General features: G+C 43.8%; 1 protein-coding gene across 4 annotated transcripts in view; it reads left to right on the forward strand.

Moving 5' to 3' along the window:
* Positions 1-15,283, forward strand: part of FARP1 (FERM, ARH/RhoGEF and pleckstrin domain protein 1) — a 290,079-nt gene that overhangs the window by 206,384 nt on the left and 68,412 nt on the right. For all 4 annotated transcript variants that reach the window (XM_082366088.1, XM_082366087.1, XM_082366090.1 and 1 more), the window contains 4 exons: positions 2,133-2,211; positions 8,589-8,686; positions 13,566-13,680; positions 14,552-14,699. In XM_082366088.1, coding sequence (XP_082222214.1) covers positions 2,133-2,211; positions 8,589-8,686; positions 13,566-13,680; positions 14,552-14,699 — 440 coding nt within the window. The remainder of the gene's footprint in view (positions 1-2,132; positions 2,212-8,588; positions 8,687-13,565; positions 13,681-14,551; positions 14,700-15,283) is intronic.

The following is a 15,283-nucleotide window of genomic DNA, read 5'->3' on the forward strand; positions in this document are numbered from 1 at the left end:
GTCCCTCACTGCAGCCAGAGACCAGGCAAGAGACTGAGGATGGTAACAAAACTGCATTCCTTTAGTTGAACGTGAATCACACAGTACCTCTTGGGGTCGGTTTTATGTCTGATTAAGAAACCCCACCAGTGCAGTGGTTAAGAATCTGCCTGCCAATGCAAGGGACACGGGTTCGAGCCCTGGTCCGGGAAGATCCCACATGCGGCGGAGCAGCTACGCCCGTGCGCCGCAACTACTGAGCCTGTGCTCTAGAGCCCGCGAGCCACAACTGCTGAGCCTGAGTGCCACAACTACTGAAGCCCGCGCGACTAGAGCCCATGCCCCGCAACACGAGAAGCCACCGCAATGAGAAACCCACGCACCACCAGGAAGACCCAACACAGCCAAAAATAAATAAACAAACTAAATTTATTAAAAAAAAAGAAACCCCACCAGGCTACTTACAGCAATTTATGTGGCTGTAATAAACAGGCACACTGTGTTGAGTGGCCCTTATGCAATTGAAATTGATATTGATCTTCTATCATTTAAATTAAGCAATCGTTAATGCAGAAAACGAAAGAGCCGTTGTTCAGCGTTTATTGGGTGGCTGGCCTAGGACTAAGTGTGGAGGACACATTGCTGTGAGAAGCCCCCAGGCCTGAAGGCTGGAGGAAGCACGGCATCTAAAATGATGACATTTGTTCCCGCAGTAACCCGCAATGGGAACTGCTGATGGTGGAAAAGTGTCAGACCCAGGACAGCGGCTGTGGTTTGGTTTAGCACCCGAGCAGAGGCTCTCCTTTTCATCTCTGTGGGCTATGACTCGCCCCGTGTGACAAAGCTGTCATTTTGCATTTAGTGCTAGCATCTTCCTAGCTTCGGGTTTTCTAAGGATCCAAGTAGCCTCATTTAATTCCCCATCTGTGAAAATTGCTGGGAAGAATGAGCTAGACCTTCCCATCTTCCCCATTTTGTTCTTGCTATTTTGTGATCCAGAGTTGACACACGAGGATTTCTGTTAATTTTTAGAATGGTTAGCGGAAAGAAGCCCGGCTTCTCTTGGTTTCAGTATTCCTGTGCCTTGTTTTTTTTCCTCCTAATTTTGTACGTATTGCCAACATCTTCATCTTATAGATACATCGTTTGGGGTTTTTTCCCCTAAATTTGAGTGTGTTATAAAAATTAAAGTACAACATCTGTCTTTTGTGACGGTGAAAGGTAGAGCAAAAAAGACATTTTTTACTTTTATACAACTGCTGTTAAAGTTTGGATTTCATCATAATACCTTGTATTTCATAGAACATAAACTTTTGCTGTTATTCCAAATGGCAGAACCTGTAGGATTGCTTTTGTATTGTGGCTTATACAGCAAAATAAACTCTGACTCAGGTTACAAATTATTATTTTATAATCTATTTGATGTTCTGTTTGAATTCTAGAAAGTTACCTGTCTCATTCCCAGTCTTACCCTGCCCACCCCCTCCCAGATCTGCTTCCTAATTTTGTTGGAACTTATCGATAAGATGTTGTATGAGACACTTAGTAAAGGCTTTGACTGACTGTGATGAACACAGTAGCCGCTGTACCTTGGAGAGAGTTAGAAATAATAAATTACATAACTGATTTACTTTTTTGTTATCTCTTCCTTAAGCTGTCTAAAGCCTATATTTGGACTAAAGCAGACAGATAAATTTTTGAAGACAGATGCCTGCTTCTAAAATCTGGGTACAATTTACGTCTCCAGGGGAAAAATTTGATGCTTCAATGTAATATGCCTGTCACAGTATTTTTAAAAAGCAGGTATCTGGACTTCCCTGGGGGTTCAGTGGTTGAGACTCCGTGCTTCCAACGCAGTGGGCGTGGGTTCCATCCCTGGTCGGGGAACTAAGATCCTACATGTCATGCGGTGTGGCCAAAAAATATAATTTAAAAAAAACCAAACAGGTATCTGTCTCCCCACAATATGAAAATGCGAATTAGTAACCAACTTAACCAGCTATTAAGTGACTTGGATGTTGGCAGAAGTGCTCTGGGCAGCTCGGAATAAGACTTATTATTTGGTATCTAATATACCCTCTTACATCTTTTCCTTTAATGGCATTTGAAAGACAAATCAATAAATGCTTTACTGCTTTTTCCCCCCTTTCTAGGGCCAAAGCATGTCGTTGTTAAGTTTGTGGTGAAATTCTTTCCACCTGACCACACACAACTCCAAGAAGAACTCACAAGGTTAGTGGTTTGGAAACTGGGTATTTATTGCTGTGGGTGCTGAGGAGAAGAGAGAGTGAATGTTCTAAGTCAACTGATGAAACATTTTCACAATGTTACCTTGACCAGCATCTGCTCTGTGCTTGACAGTTTAACCTTCCTCCCTCCCAGTTGTGTTTACAAACATGGGAAGAAAGAAAGTACCACAGTTTCCCTGAAAGCTGGTTTCTCGAAGGCTGTGCTATGAAGTATCTGGACTTATAATCTGTTACCGTCGTATTTCCCCCTCTTACACCTGTCACATCACAAGACAGTTTTGGGAAATGAATCTCTTCTGTGAAACCAAGGTGTGAACTCCGTTTCTCTCTGTTGCTGCAGTGGGTGAATCAACATGAACTGTACGGCGGTTTCTTTGAAAGTGTGGCCGAGTGGGAGGAGTGTGGCCAAGCCCTGCCCCTGGTAGCTGTGTGACCAGCCGGTTACTAAACGCCCCTGCGCCTCTGTTAATTCCCGTGTCAACGCGACTGCAGTGCTTGTTTGGCCAGCGTTGTTTAGAGGTTAAGCATAGAGTGGCCGGAACCCAGTAGGGCTGCTATGAGTGACAACCCCCATCATCCTCATCTTCATCCCTGCTACTCCCCAGTTTATAATTTCCAGCAAGACACGTGGTAGTCTAAAAGAGAGCAGAGCCTGGTGGGAACATGCGAAGATAAAACGCCTCCCTTTCAAGACTACACTACACTAGTGTGACCAGCCAGATTCTTGCCGCACGTGCCTTACAAGCTTTAACTGTTCAAGATGAGGGCTGTCATATCTTTCTTGTCCCTCTGGGTTGAGAGCACAGTATTTTGGGTGGTTGAGTTTGTTAAATGGTTCATCATTTGTCAAAGAGATGAAAACATTCAGTCAACAGTATTGACGGAGTGTACATGGTGTGCAAGCCTTGTTCCAGGGACGGGGCGCATACTGGTGAAAAGACCGGCCTGACTTTCACGGGAACAGACACAATGATTAAATAAACAAGAAAAATATCAGATAATGGTAAGAGCCTTTAGGTAATGGAAGTAGACGATGTGATAGAAGGTGACTGGTGATGACTTTACAGTGCCTGGTCTGGGATGCTTGGGCTGGGAAAGTGACAAGGATCTGTCAGTCATTTTCGGAGGAAGAGCTTTCCAGGTAGAAGGAACGGTTAGGCAATGCCCAAGGCAGAATCAAGCTCCAGGCGTTCAGATACCTAAAAGAGGGCTCGCGTGGCAGGAACATTGAGGGCGAAGTGCATTGAGGTGGGGCAGAGGCCCGATAATACGTCGTGTTGAGAGACTGGTTGCCGTAGATACCGAGGGGAGGATGGCAGGAGGAGATGGCAGTCACCCAGGCCAAGATGATGGCGGCCACGGAGGTGGTAGGAGTGGAAACGGAGAAAACACATGCATTTGGAGCACGTGCTGGAGGTGGGGCTGATTTGAATTTGTGACGGGTTGTGGGTGGAGGCTGAGGGAAGGAGAAGGGATGCTGAAGATTTTGACTTAAGCCGCAACCAGATGGATGGGTGACAACTAGAATGGGAAGGGGTGGAGGGAAGTAGAGGACTGGGGAGGGTGGAGAGTCAAGAGTTCGGTTCTGCCAGGTCACGTTTGAGGTCCCTGCTGGACATCCCGGGGCTGGCGTCAGGAGGGGCACCAGGTACACGAATGTGCGATTCCAGAAAGGGAGGAAGGCGAAGGCTCTTCCCATGGCTTCGCGTGTTCTGAATGAGTCACCGCTGATAGTTTACCTCCGCTTTCACCCCTAAAATGAATGAAGCAGCTAAGTGGCCAGGAACTGCAGAGGCCGTCAGCCTTCTGGGAACCACATGCCTCGGCCAGGGCGCTTCCCGTGGAGAAGGGGCAGCTGGGGCTGCCACCTGAGTTCCAGGATGCCGACACCTGTAGCATCTTCATGCGGTGTCCTTACTGGGGCTACTGTGTCTCAGCTTCTGGGGCTGGTTTTCCTGTTGTTGGAACGTATGTTGCTGGAAGCTCAGAATATTGACATGAATCTGAAGGCCAGTCCAGCTGTTGGTCAGTAGCGTGCCTTTTCCTCCCACATTTCACTGGGCCTTCATCCTGCTTAGGAAGTTGGCGGCATAAATTACCACTGCCCCCCAACCCCAGTCCTTTCTCCCCATTCTACTTTGCGATGAGTTTTGCACCTTTGCAGTTTTTGTGAATCATCATCTCTAGGGATTTGTGATTTTTCTACCATTCTGGTCCTTGTTATAAAATTCCAGACAACTTGTGACCATCAAGCCGTGTGTGTGTGCCTGGTATTTTGCCAGCTGTTCTGACCGATCTGATAAATTCCTCAAGTGACACAAGCTCAGCTGGACGTAGCAGGTTTGGGGGTTTGTTGTCGCTGTTTTCTGGCTCCCAGTGTTAACTGACATTTTAGAAATCTTTTCCGAGGAGAGAATTCCTTTGGCTCTGGGGTGATAAAATTGATGGGAAGTTTAGAAGCTCCCCGTTGCTTTCCGCTTTGTCACAGGGTATGTCGGGAAGGCGACTTCCCAGATCCAAAGTGTTGTTCTCCCACACTCTCAAAGTCCTATTCAAGCGGAAATTTAAGGGTGGGACCATTGAGGTGCCAGGCAGTTTTCTATGGCAGATGGTGAGGGAGGGAGGGTTCGGGAGAAGCCCCGTATGGACACTACTTCATGGGCGAGGGAGGTGCAGACAAGAGGGAGACAGACAGAAACGGGCCCGCAGTTCAGCAGACTTCAAGTGACTCGAGCTGCAGCTGATTCTTCGGGCCTCCAGGAATAGCTTTCGGCTTCCCATTTATATAGATCGAAGATTAAATTGCACTTTGCTGTTAAACAAGAAGCTGAATTCCTTTCTATTTATTGAGCTACACTCTCACTGGAGCTCTCGTCCTACTGACACCAGGGCTCAGGCATCTAGAAGGAGAAAAGTACTGACTCTGAGGTGCAAGTTTAAAACCGCTTGGGGGAGGGGTCTTTGGAAAAGAAGTTAGCAGGCTTTCTTCTGGCAGAGCTCAGAATCACTTGGCTGTGCTGGTGAGGTCAGACGTATTCCACTGCTCTCTGAACATGTCATCTGACGTGGGATCCAGTTTCTACTTGGCTGTGTTCTTAAAGGTGCAGGGGACCTACCAGAATTTGCTGCTCTTCAGGGCCTGCCGCAGTGTTGTCCTTTGTCTGGCAGAGACATCGTACTGTACACTGAATAAGGCAAGAAAGATTAAGAGCTCCCGGATGAAATAAATTGAAACAGGCATGTTTAAAACATGGCATGAAGATGGGTGTGATTTCCTCCCCTGTGGTCCCTGGAAGTGACATGACAGCCCTCTGATCGGCCCTGCCGCTGTCATCGCCTCCCTCCTCACATCCATCCTTCCGCCAAGGAGAGCTGATTCCGTTTTGAGCCCTTCATGTGAATTTGACTGGAGCTGCTTCAGTTTAGAATGCAAAAGGTGCTGCGAAATTTCTAAAGTTAGCCCTGCAGCCAGCGTGCGGGACTTACAGCTGTCTTTACGAGAAGATGAGACGGTACCCAGGAAGGTCTTTCTCAGATTACAAGGGCCTTAGCACAAGTCAGCGTAATCAGGGAGTGACAGATTCCTCCTGCAGTTGGCAATGGGGCACTCGTCCTCTGTCTAAATAGGTGAGCTCTCGGAACCCAGCACCGTCTCGCCACCCACAGGAGACCCTCCCCAGAGGCCCCGAAGCCTGTCGGACCCTGACCCTGAGTCTGTCGCTGGACACAGCATCCTGTGTTTGAACTGGTAGCTGTTACCATATTCGGAACATCATGCTTTTACAACATACATTCTTCCTACTTAGGTAAAAATTAACCACACATAAGAATTAAAGCCTGTCGTTCTAAGTGTTGACTTCAAGAAACAATAACCAATGCCTAATCCAGAGAGATGGTTTGTACCACATCTTCCCATATAAATCTATGTGCTGATGTTGTGATTACTTTATATGCTCTGCCATTCTCTACTTTGACTTTCCAGGGAGAGAGACAGAGACAGAGAGAGATAAAAGAAAGTGAATGAATGAATGAATAAACATTACATTGCGGGGGGGTGGGGTGGATAAAGGCCAACTGTTGTCAACTAGTGGATCTGTGGGTGTTGTTTTGTTTTGGTTTTTTTCTGGTTACAGAATGCCTCCGTAGTTCTTTAGTTCTTAATCATGGAATTTCCTAAACGATTTAAAGGGTATTCATTTTTCTTTTATTTAAAGAAAAAAAAATTGCTAACATATACAGAATGTTTTCATTCTGGTCACTATGCTTTCCATGTATTATCTCATTTAATTCTTAAGGCCACCTCTGTGGTTAGTCGTGTTAAAAGCCCTTTTTTTTTTAAATTAAAAAGAACCCTTTGTTATTACAAAAGTAGTCAACGTACAGTGTAGAAAATTAGAATATACAGGTAAACAAGACTAAGAAGATAAAACTACTGTGTTCTTGCTGCCCAGAGCTGAGCGTTGTTAACACATCAGTGAGAGAGCCTTTCTGATATTTTTCTGTGCATATACATGTACTGTTCATCTCATCTGATACCCTGGCCGTACTCAAATGTCCCCCTTTGTTCCCCAGATGTCATTTATATCTGCTCATCTAACGTGAAATTCACTGTAGGACCACGTTGCATCTGGTTGTTATGCCCTTTGGACCTCTTAATCTAGCGGAGTCCCTCTTTTTTTTTCTTCGTGATACCATCTTGTTGAAGAAACTGAACTGGTCATACTATAAAATAGCCTACCTGCTAAATTTGTCTGGTTGCTTCCTGTTTAGCTTATTCCTCTATCTTCTGTATTTCCTGCAAACTAGACCTTAGTTCTAAAGGATACAAGTTAAACATTCTTGGCTAGAATCCCATCCTAAGTGATGTTGTGTGTTTCCTGTTTCATTAGTGATGCTGAGATTGATCACTGCGTTAAGGGTGGTGACATTCTGACCTTTCCATTGTGAAGGAAAGTCATATGACTTTGTATGCAAATGTCCAAACTCCTAAGTGGTTTTTATACCGATTAACAATCCTTGCCAAGTCAATAATTTCTTTAGAGGGGTAGGATGAGGGTTTTATAATTATGTTATTTTTTGCTGTGTTATTTGTCAGTGTTCTTCTGTAAAGTAGAACTTTGCCTCATCTACTTAGATTGTCTGTATATCCTGAAATACCCTTCCTACTGGAGAGGCAGATTACATGCCCAAGTTTTTGCCTTGGGTTACCAGTTTCTAAAAAAGAATTTCTTGAATAGACTCCTCAAATGGTGATACATTCTATTTTTTCTGCTTTCTATTTTTATGACTATTATAATGGACTCATAAAGTTTTATTAGTTCCATGTGTTTCAATTCACTTTAATCATTCTTTTTTGCTACTCAAGTTGTCACAACTTTGGCCAGTGGACGCCCCTTCAGGGTTTTTTTTTTCCCCTTTTAATATAACCCATTTATATTTGCAAGCTGCCTTGCTCTCTGGCATAACTAGATCTTCCAGGCTTGCTTTGTACCTTCCTCTGCCCCACACCTGGAACCTACCATTTCTGCAAGGTCCTACCTCTGTATCCTTCTCTGTATTGGGTAATTGTGTGAGAGCCAGAATCTGGTTGCTAAGGGTTGCTGCCGAAGTGACGCTCCTTCTAGACAGTGGGCAAAACTAGCAAATATCTTTCTAAAAATCTATGCGTTCATATTGATATTGTCAAATCGATTTTAACATCGCCCTGTTTTTACTTAATTTCTTTGATTTATACTTTTTTTTCTTCCACCAAAAATGTTACTTGCTTTATTCTACTTCATAAAGAAAAGAATTTTTAAATAACTTAAATTGATTTTTAAAGATCTGGCAACTGAGGCTTATGGAAGAAGCTGAGTGACTTATTACACCACAAAAAAAGACACTCTTGTGTTTCCAATTCCATTGGCAAGGCTTTTCCTAACCATGATAGCCTACTGTTATTGTCTGAGCCATAAAGCCATTTTTTTTAGTATATTTGACTGATCTGTGAAAAAATTTTAAATGTGTGCTCTACCCTGCAAAAATAGATAGGGTGGTAAGTTATAGTCTTAATTACTTATGGCTGTATCTCTCCATATAAAATGAAATGCATTACTCATTGTGTGGACAGATTGCAGCATATGTCTCCGGGTGCTTTTAGGGAGGTATGAATATTTACATTGCAGCCAGTAGCACCAAGAATTCATCCCTCCTGTACAGACTTTCTTGTTCTTCGGTTTATATACCTTTCTTTAGGTCCTCACTGTGTGGGCAAGTTGCCAGTGAGCAAAGTGAACCTGACTTTGTTGCCAAACCTCCCCACCCTCTTTGCTCGACACTCATCTCTATGTATATGACGCCCGTCTTTCTTTGTATTCGCAGGTACCTATTTGCTCTGCAGGTGAAGCAGGACCTGGCTCAAGGCAGGCTGACGTGTAGTGACACCAGCGCTGCCCTCTTGATCTCACACATTGTGCAATGTAAGTTCTGTTGGTTTCCTTCAGAAAGCATGTGGGAAATAACACAGTGATCTGCTTGGTGGGGAGAAAAATGACATCCACTGAAAGCAATAATGTCTTTGTCTTACATTGCTATTAGCATGAAACCCAAGGGGTGGAAAACAGTACTCCTAACTTCGTTTATATATACTCCCCCACCAAACGCTGACCCGGGAATTCTGTGTTCTGGTGCTTGTCTACTCTTTCTAAGGACTACGCATTTGTTGAAAACTCAGTTGACTCAAAGGAGAAGCTTGGATACACGGTGGCAAAGTAGACTAAACTTGTTCTGTCCTGTTCTTGGATTTAATATTCATCATTGAATATGGCACATTAGCCTTCAGACATAAAACTGTCAAAGATTTCCCTTCTTGTATTCTGTTCGAGAGTTCAGTACACCAAGACACATGAAGCTGGACGGAACCCAAGTGATGCTTGAAGCTAAATATTTTAACTTTCTTCCTCTAGACAAAGGATAAGTTAGAGTGTGCTCATTCTAAGGCTTCCTGACTACTCACCTGGGCATTTTTTTTGTCTCGGTCAAGGCAGAAGTTACTTGAAATGGAATATACACATTATGTTTCAGGAAGGAAATGATGTATATAGACCAAGGTCAACATATGAAAGCACTAGTATAAAATAATTGTGCTAGCATATCATTCTAAAATTTCCATTGTATACATAGTAGTCCCATATAATCAGCCCCATCCTGTCCATATAACTGCCCAGTTAACGAGCTTTCCACAGGTTTGTAGGAAGGGTCACTCCCAGCAGTCAGCGAATTACCTTAGTCCGAAATGATGAGGTGTTTCTAGAGACCATGCTTATCTTATTTTTTGTGCGTGGCCATTGTTGACTATCTGCCAGACTTAGTAGATGGATGTTTTCTTATTAATTTGAAAAAATGATGTGAGAAAGAAAAGACAGGCCCCAAAAAAAAAAGTAGGTAAACTTTTTTGAACTTTACTATGTTCCAGCTCTGTGTATATTATCTCATTTAATTCTTATAACAACCCTGTGGGCTCAGTACTATTATCCCCATTTTAAAATGAGGAAGCTTTGGCACAGAAAGTTACATAATGTTTTTGCCTTTTCCGTGTTTGGTCTTCTCTCTTCTTACAGTGACAGTGGACAGAGGAGGGCTTTGAATCAGGCAGACCTCGTTTCTGTTAGTTGATTGTTCACCCTGGCAGGTTACTAAGCCCCCGGCCTCTCTTTCCTTTCGAACAGGGGGATAATAGAATCTGTTTCATAACAGATGAAAGTGAAATGATAGCATCAATATTCAGCATATGTTAGGTGTTCAATATACCCTCCTTTCTTTATCCTCACTCACCTAGGGCCCTCCCTTTCCAAATAATGGGAAATTTTGACATAAAGCTTCCTTACTGGAATAGCAACTTCAGCAAAGGTCTGTGACCCTGGGCCTTTGGTGAGAGAAGAGAAATTTAGTCAACTATTCCTGATGCCATTTAGTCTTGTAGCCCCTTCCTCCTAAGGCCCTTCCTTTTTAAAGGAAGAGTGAATCTTCCTTTTTAAAGAAGGAGTGAATCTTGCTTGCACACATGGAAAGTAGAGGGTCACGGGAATCCAGAAAACCATGTGCTTGGTCTGACGGACCCCTCACCCCCAGACACCAACAAGGGGCTCAAAATCCCCTGAGAATCTTGAGTTCTCCAAAGGAAATGAAATAGGTGGGTTCAGAAGTATTTCTGCTATTTCTATACTCTGTGATACGCAGTTGCGTGACACACTGTTTCTATAATCTTATACTTACAAAGCCCCATTTCTGTATTTTTAAGCATCCTGTACATTCTGTCATGGAAGGAGAAATTTCACAGAGTCCTCTGTGAATAGTGTGTTCATTTAAATTATTGGTAGTTATTGACGTCATCAGTAAGGTAGGAGGGGTCAGCTCATCTCCCTTCTGCAGAAGCGATATTACTGCTGATGGAAAATTCTCTCTAGTGAGCTACATTTTCATCTCCTCTGTGTCTATACACGCAATCTGATTTTTAAAAAAGTTTTCCTCCCTTTCATTTGAATTCATGGAGGCATCTGTCACATAGTCCGTATTGTTTTCATTGGTTCCTCTGTTACTGGCCTTAGGTACCCCCTGTATATATTTCAGACTTCTAATACTCTCTAGTTGATTATGAATAGACCAAGTGGGACAAGCTGATGAAGAGAAGAATCAAACACTATTTGGGCCTGATGTAACAGAGGAGGCATGGCGGGGCTAGATTTCTGCACGTTGTGTGTGCGTCCACTCTGAGGATTGTACCTGGCAGAACAGGATTCGGGGGTGGTGGCGGTCTTATTTTTTTGCCGAGAGTAGACTGCTAAGGAATTTAGTATATACATCAGCTAATATGACACCTTTAATTAAAAAATAGTCATATCTTGCACACTTACAGTTCTCAGACTCTCCAGACATAAGGAGGTGCCTATTTCCATGTTTCCAAGAAGAGAGCATGTGGGAGAAAGTGGATTTCACAGTCGTGTTGCCCTTGCGTTTTAGGAGTTGAAAAGCAAGTGACTCCGAGGAAAAGACAGTTTAGGCGTATTGACCCCGATGCCAAAGGAAAAACTGGAATTCTTCGCTCGTTTATATTGAATTATGGAAAAGGCTCTGTTATAAAATCCATAGATGTTAAGAAACCCAAACTTAAAACTCGTAAGAAATTTAGGACTTAGGTGAGCCCCCTCTCCCTCCCGCCGTACGCAGTCCGTCTTCGTTATGTGCAGATTTCATGTTTGCACATTCACCTGCTCTCTAAAATGTATTTGTAAGCCCGGAATCAGCCCTGTGGGTGCTTACACGGTCACTCGCAGACGTGCGCAAGAGGGTCAAAACTTTGAGTCGCCCCTCCCTCACCCCCCCAGTGGAGGCCGGAGGAGGTGATGCTCTGCCTTCAGGTTTCAGCTCTCACACTGGAAACCAGTGTCCTTTTTGTGATCTCTCTGGAGCCACGCTGTTTGCATTTCTGTGCTTTTTGTTGATTTCCCTGTTTTAAATGGCCCCCAAGCATCGTTGCTGAAGTGCTGTGTAGTGTTCCTAAGTGCAGGAAGGTTTCGATGCGCCTCACAGAGAAAGTAAACACGGGTGTAGATAAGCTTCGTTCAGACGTGCGTTACAGTGCTGCTGGCCGTGGGTCCCGTGTTAACGAAGCAACAAGGTACATAAAGTAGGATGTCTTTCAACAGAAACACACAGAAAACAAGGTTAGTTGGTGAAAATGTTTCAAGAGTCTCGCAGGAACCTAACCCTGTATTTCCCCTGGGAATGATGGTTTAGTCTTCACTAATTCGACGTGCGTGGGGACTTGATGCAAGAGCACTACCGTGAATAATGAGATGAACTGTGCTTTCTTTTTTTAATTTATTTATTTATTTTTGGCTGTGTTGGGTCTTCGTTTCTGTGCGAGGGCTTTCTCCAGTTGCAGCAAGTGGGGGCCACTCCTCATTACGGTGTGCAGGCCTCTCATTATTGCGGCCTCTCTTGTTGCGGAGCACAGGCTCCAGACGCGCAGGCTCAGTAGTTGTGGCTCACGGGCCTAGTTGCTCCGCGGCATGTGGGATCTTCCCAGACCAGGGCTCGAACCCGTGTCCCCTGCTTTGGCAGGCAGATTCTCAACCACTGCGCCACCAGGGAAGCCCAACTGTGCTTTCTTAAGGCCGGATAGGAGGAAGTGCAGAAAAGACAGTGTCACCATCGCCATGGCAAACCAGTGAGGATGGCAGTATGGCCACTCCTGCACAGTTTCCTGTGATGGAGGGTGGCAGCTTTACTTAGGGAAGGTGAAATTTGTTCACAAAGTGCAACTAGGAAATAATGTTATTGATTTGCCATGGCAGCGAGAAGCTAGTGGGTGACTGATTCTTCCAGTGGCCCCAGCTGGTGCCAAGCAAATATTCTCAGGGGCTGTGATTTATAGCAACATATAGGCCACATCCTGCATGATTACTGGGGTGCATTGCCCAAAGTGTGGCAAGCTGCTTCACATGACAAAGTGAAAATTAGGCTTCATGGCAACGTTTACTTACTTTTATTGTAAACAGTTGGACTCTGGTCATTTTATTAAGCTTGTTACACAGACTGTATGATAAAGGCATGCCGTTCCATCTGTATTAAATTGCTGTAAACTGAGCTGGAGCTAGTGTTAAGGTACAATTATTAATTTAAAGCTCTGTCCTTTAGTTTTCCAGATTAGAGCAATTTGGGGACTTGAGAAAATTATGCATCCCCTTCCTTGTAGACTAAAAATTTGTAAGAATTTGCAATCTGATCTGTCATTTCTGACAACACAACTACACAAAATTTGACACTTGAATTTATGTTTACCAAATTAGATTATGTACCTTTACCCCTAGTTACAATCGTCTTTTCTCTACATGATAAAGCATTTGGGATTTGCACTAATAATTGCTATACGTGTGCCTCCAAAGTTGATTTTGTCAAGCCCTGAAACTCTGGGGCTTATTTAGAAGTCAGAAGGTCTTAATCCACATATCTAGAATGTACTGCCTGAAGTAGAAGTGAACCCCTAGTTGGGTGGGGAGGAAAGAAACAAACCAGGAACATGGATGGCTAAAGATGGATGATTCTGAAGTTTTCTTTCCAACTGGTAGAGATGAGAAAAAGCGGAAACTGTCATCTTACGTTGGCACGGTTGTTAAATATGCCCTCACAGCCACAGCTTCTCACATCTAGCCCTTAGGATACCTACCAGCTGGGATTGCCTTGTGTTGTCTGCTAGTTTTTCCGGCTTGCTAGTTGGGGAACAGTCCACTGGGAGTATAACAAATTGTGAAGTATTAATCGTATGTGGCTGGTTTTTCTTTCTCTCTTTCTTTGTAGCTGAGATTGGGGATTTTGATGAAGCATCGGACAGAGAGCATTTAGCGAAAAATAAGTACATACCTCAGCAAGATGCATTAGAAGACAAAATTGTGGAATTCCACCATAACCACATGTAAGTCTCCTTTGTTGCTTCCTACTTGCTTTGAGCTCCTTCTCTCTGTCCTTCGACATACGTGGAGACACACACACACACACACACACACACACACACACACACACACACACCCCGTGACTTACTGGGAAGAAATATACAAAGGGTGAAGGAGGAGAGCACAGAGGCTCAGTGAGTGTTGTTACTTATCCTGGACTGTTGGTAACACAGGTTACCCACTCAAGACCAGACCTCTGGGCTCCTTGCTTGCTTTCCTGTGAGACCAGAGTAACACTGGAATTTAGGACACCCCATGCTTTGGAGTAAAAGGAAGAGTATAAGACCAAGTACCAGGAAATCAGGAAGGGGACATGATAACTAGGGACAGTATAAGAATATTGTGAAAATGGAGAACCTTTGTGCCACGTCCATTTTGGTTTTCTGTTTTGATCAGTATTTTCAAAGCATTCTCTGTGCCTTTTGTTTTTGTTGTTGTATTTCAAGGAAGGCACTTGAGTCTCGGTGATAGTTGCCTTGACAGAGTGTTGAACTTTGCAAGTTTAGGGCTATTGTAAGTGACTAGAAACTTGTTTCAACATGATCGTGGTTTGCTTTTATATGACCTTAAAGGAAACTCTCTGAGATTCCAAAAAACTGGCCGAGTTTGAGATAGACTTTTGGGGTTTTGTGTTACACAAGCAATAGAGCTTTTGTTCCAGTTGCTCAGCTTCGGGTTATAATGAATGGGAGGCTGGGTGTCATCCGATCGGGTAGCCCCATTGTTGGTGATGAAATGCCTTTTTATTTCCCAAGAGAAGATGCTTAATCTTGAATTCATAGACACGGAGAATTCAGATCTCCTGGCCTTTCTCTTGAATTTTTGTTTTGTCAGTGGACAAACACCAGCAGAATCGGATTTCCAGCTCCTGGAGATCGCCCGCAGGCTGGAGATGTACGGCATCCGATTGCACCCAGCTAAGGACCGGGAAGGCACTAAGATCAACCTGGCTGTGGCCAACACGGGGATTCTAGTGTTTCAGGTAAGAGCGTTTGGAACCAGCTCAGTTCCCTTGGTGTTGCAGAGATAAGAGTTGGCCCTTCTACTCTGATTCCATGTTGGGTGGTCCAGGCTAAGACCTCTGATAGTTATTTTTAGGTGAACAGGGAAAAACAAACCTCATCTCAGGGTTTTCCGTTTCTGTCCAGACCCTCAAACTTGCAGATTTGATTTCCTTTGCCTCGCTCTGGTTGGGGAATCCATGACTGCAGATTTGTTTGCATTTATTGACTTTGCAGGATCATAGAAATCCCTATCTCTCTGTTGACCTAACTTTGAACATAGTATAATGGAATCAAGATTCAGATCCCCAATATAAACACCTTTTTCACACTTGCCCATGATATTCATCTGATTTTTTTTAACCTAATTTGGGTTCTTTTTTTTTTTTTTTTTTTTTAATATACCTGATTTGGGTAATTTACCTAAGTTAGCTTGTTTGTGGTTTCACATTTACCTAACTTAGAAGATATAGCAGTTTTATAAATTCACAGAAGCTATGTCCATGTCCTGCTGTAACCTTGCAGCTACACACATACTGCCCTTGGACCCTCACCTGTGTTTCAC

The sequence above is a fragment of the Balaenoptera borealis genome (assembly GCF_965194805.1).
Source record: "Balaenoptera borealis genome assembly, chromosome: 18".
Taxonomy (NCBI): domain Eukaryota; kingdom Metazoa; phylum Chordata; class Mammalia; order Artiodactyla; family Balaenopteridae; genus Balaenoptera; species Balaenoptera borealis.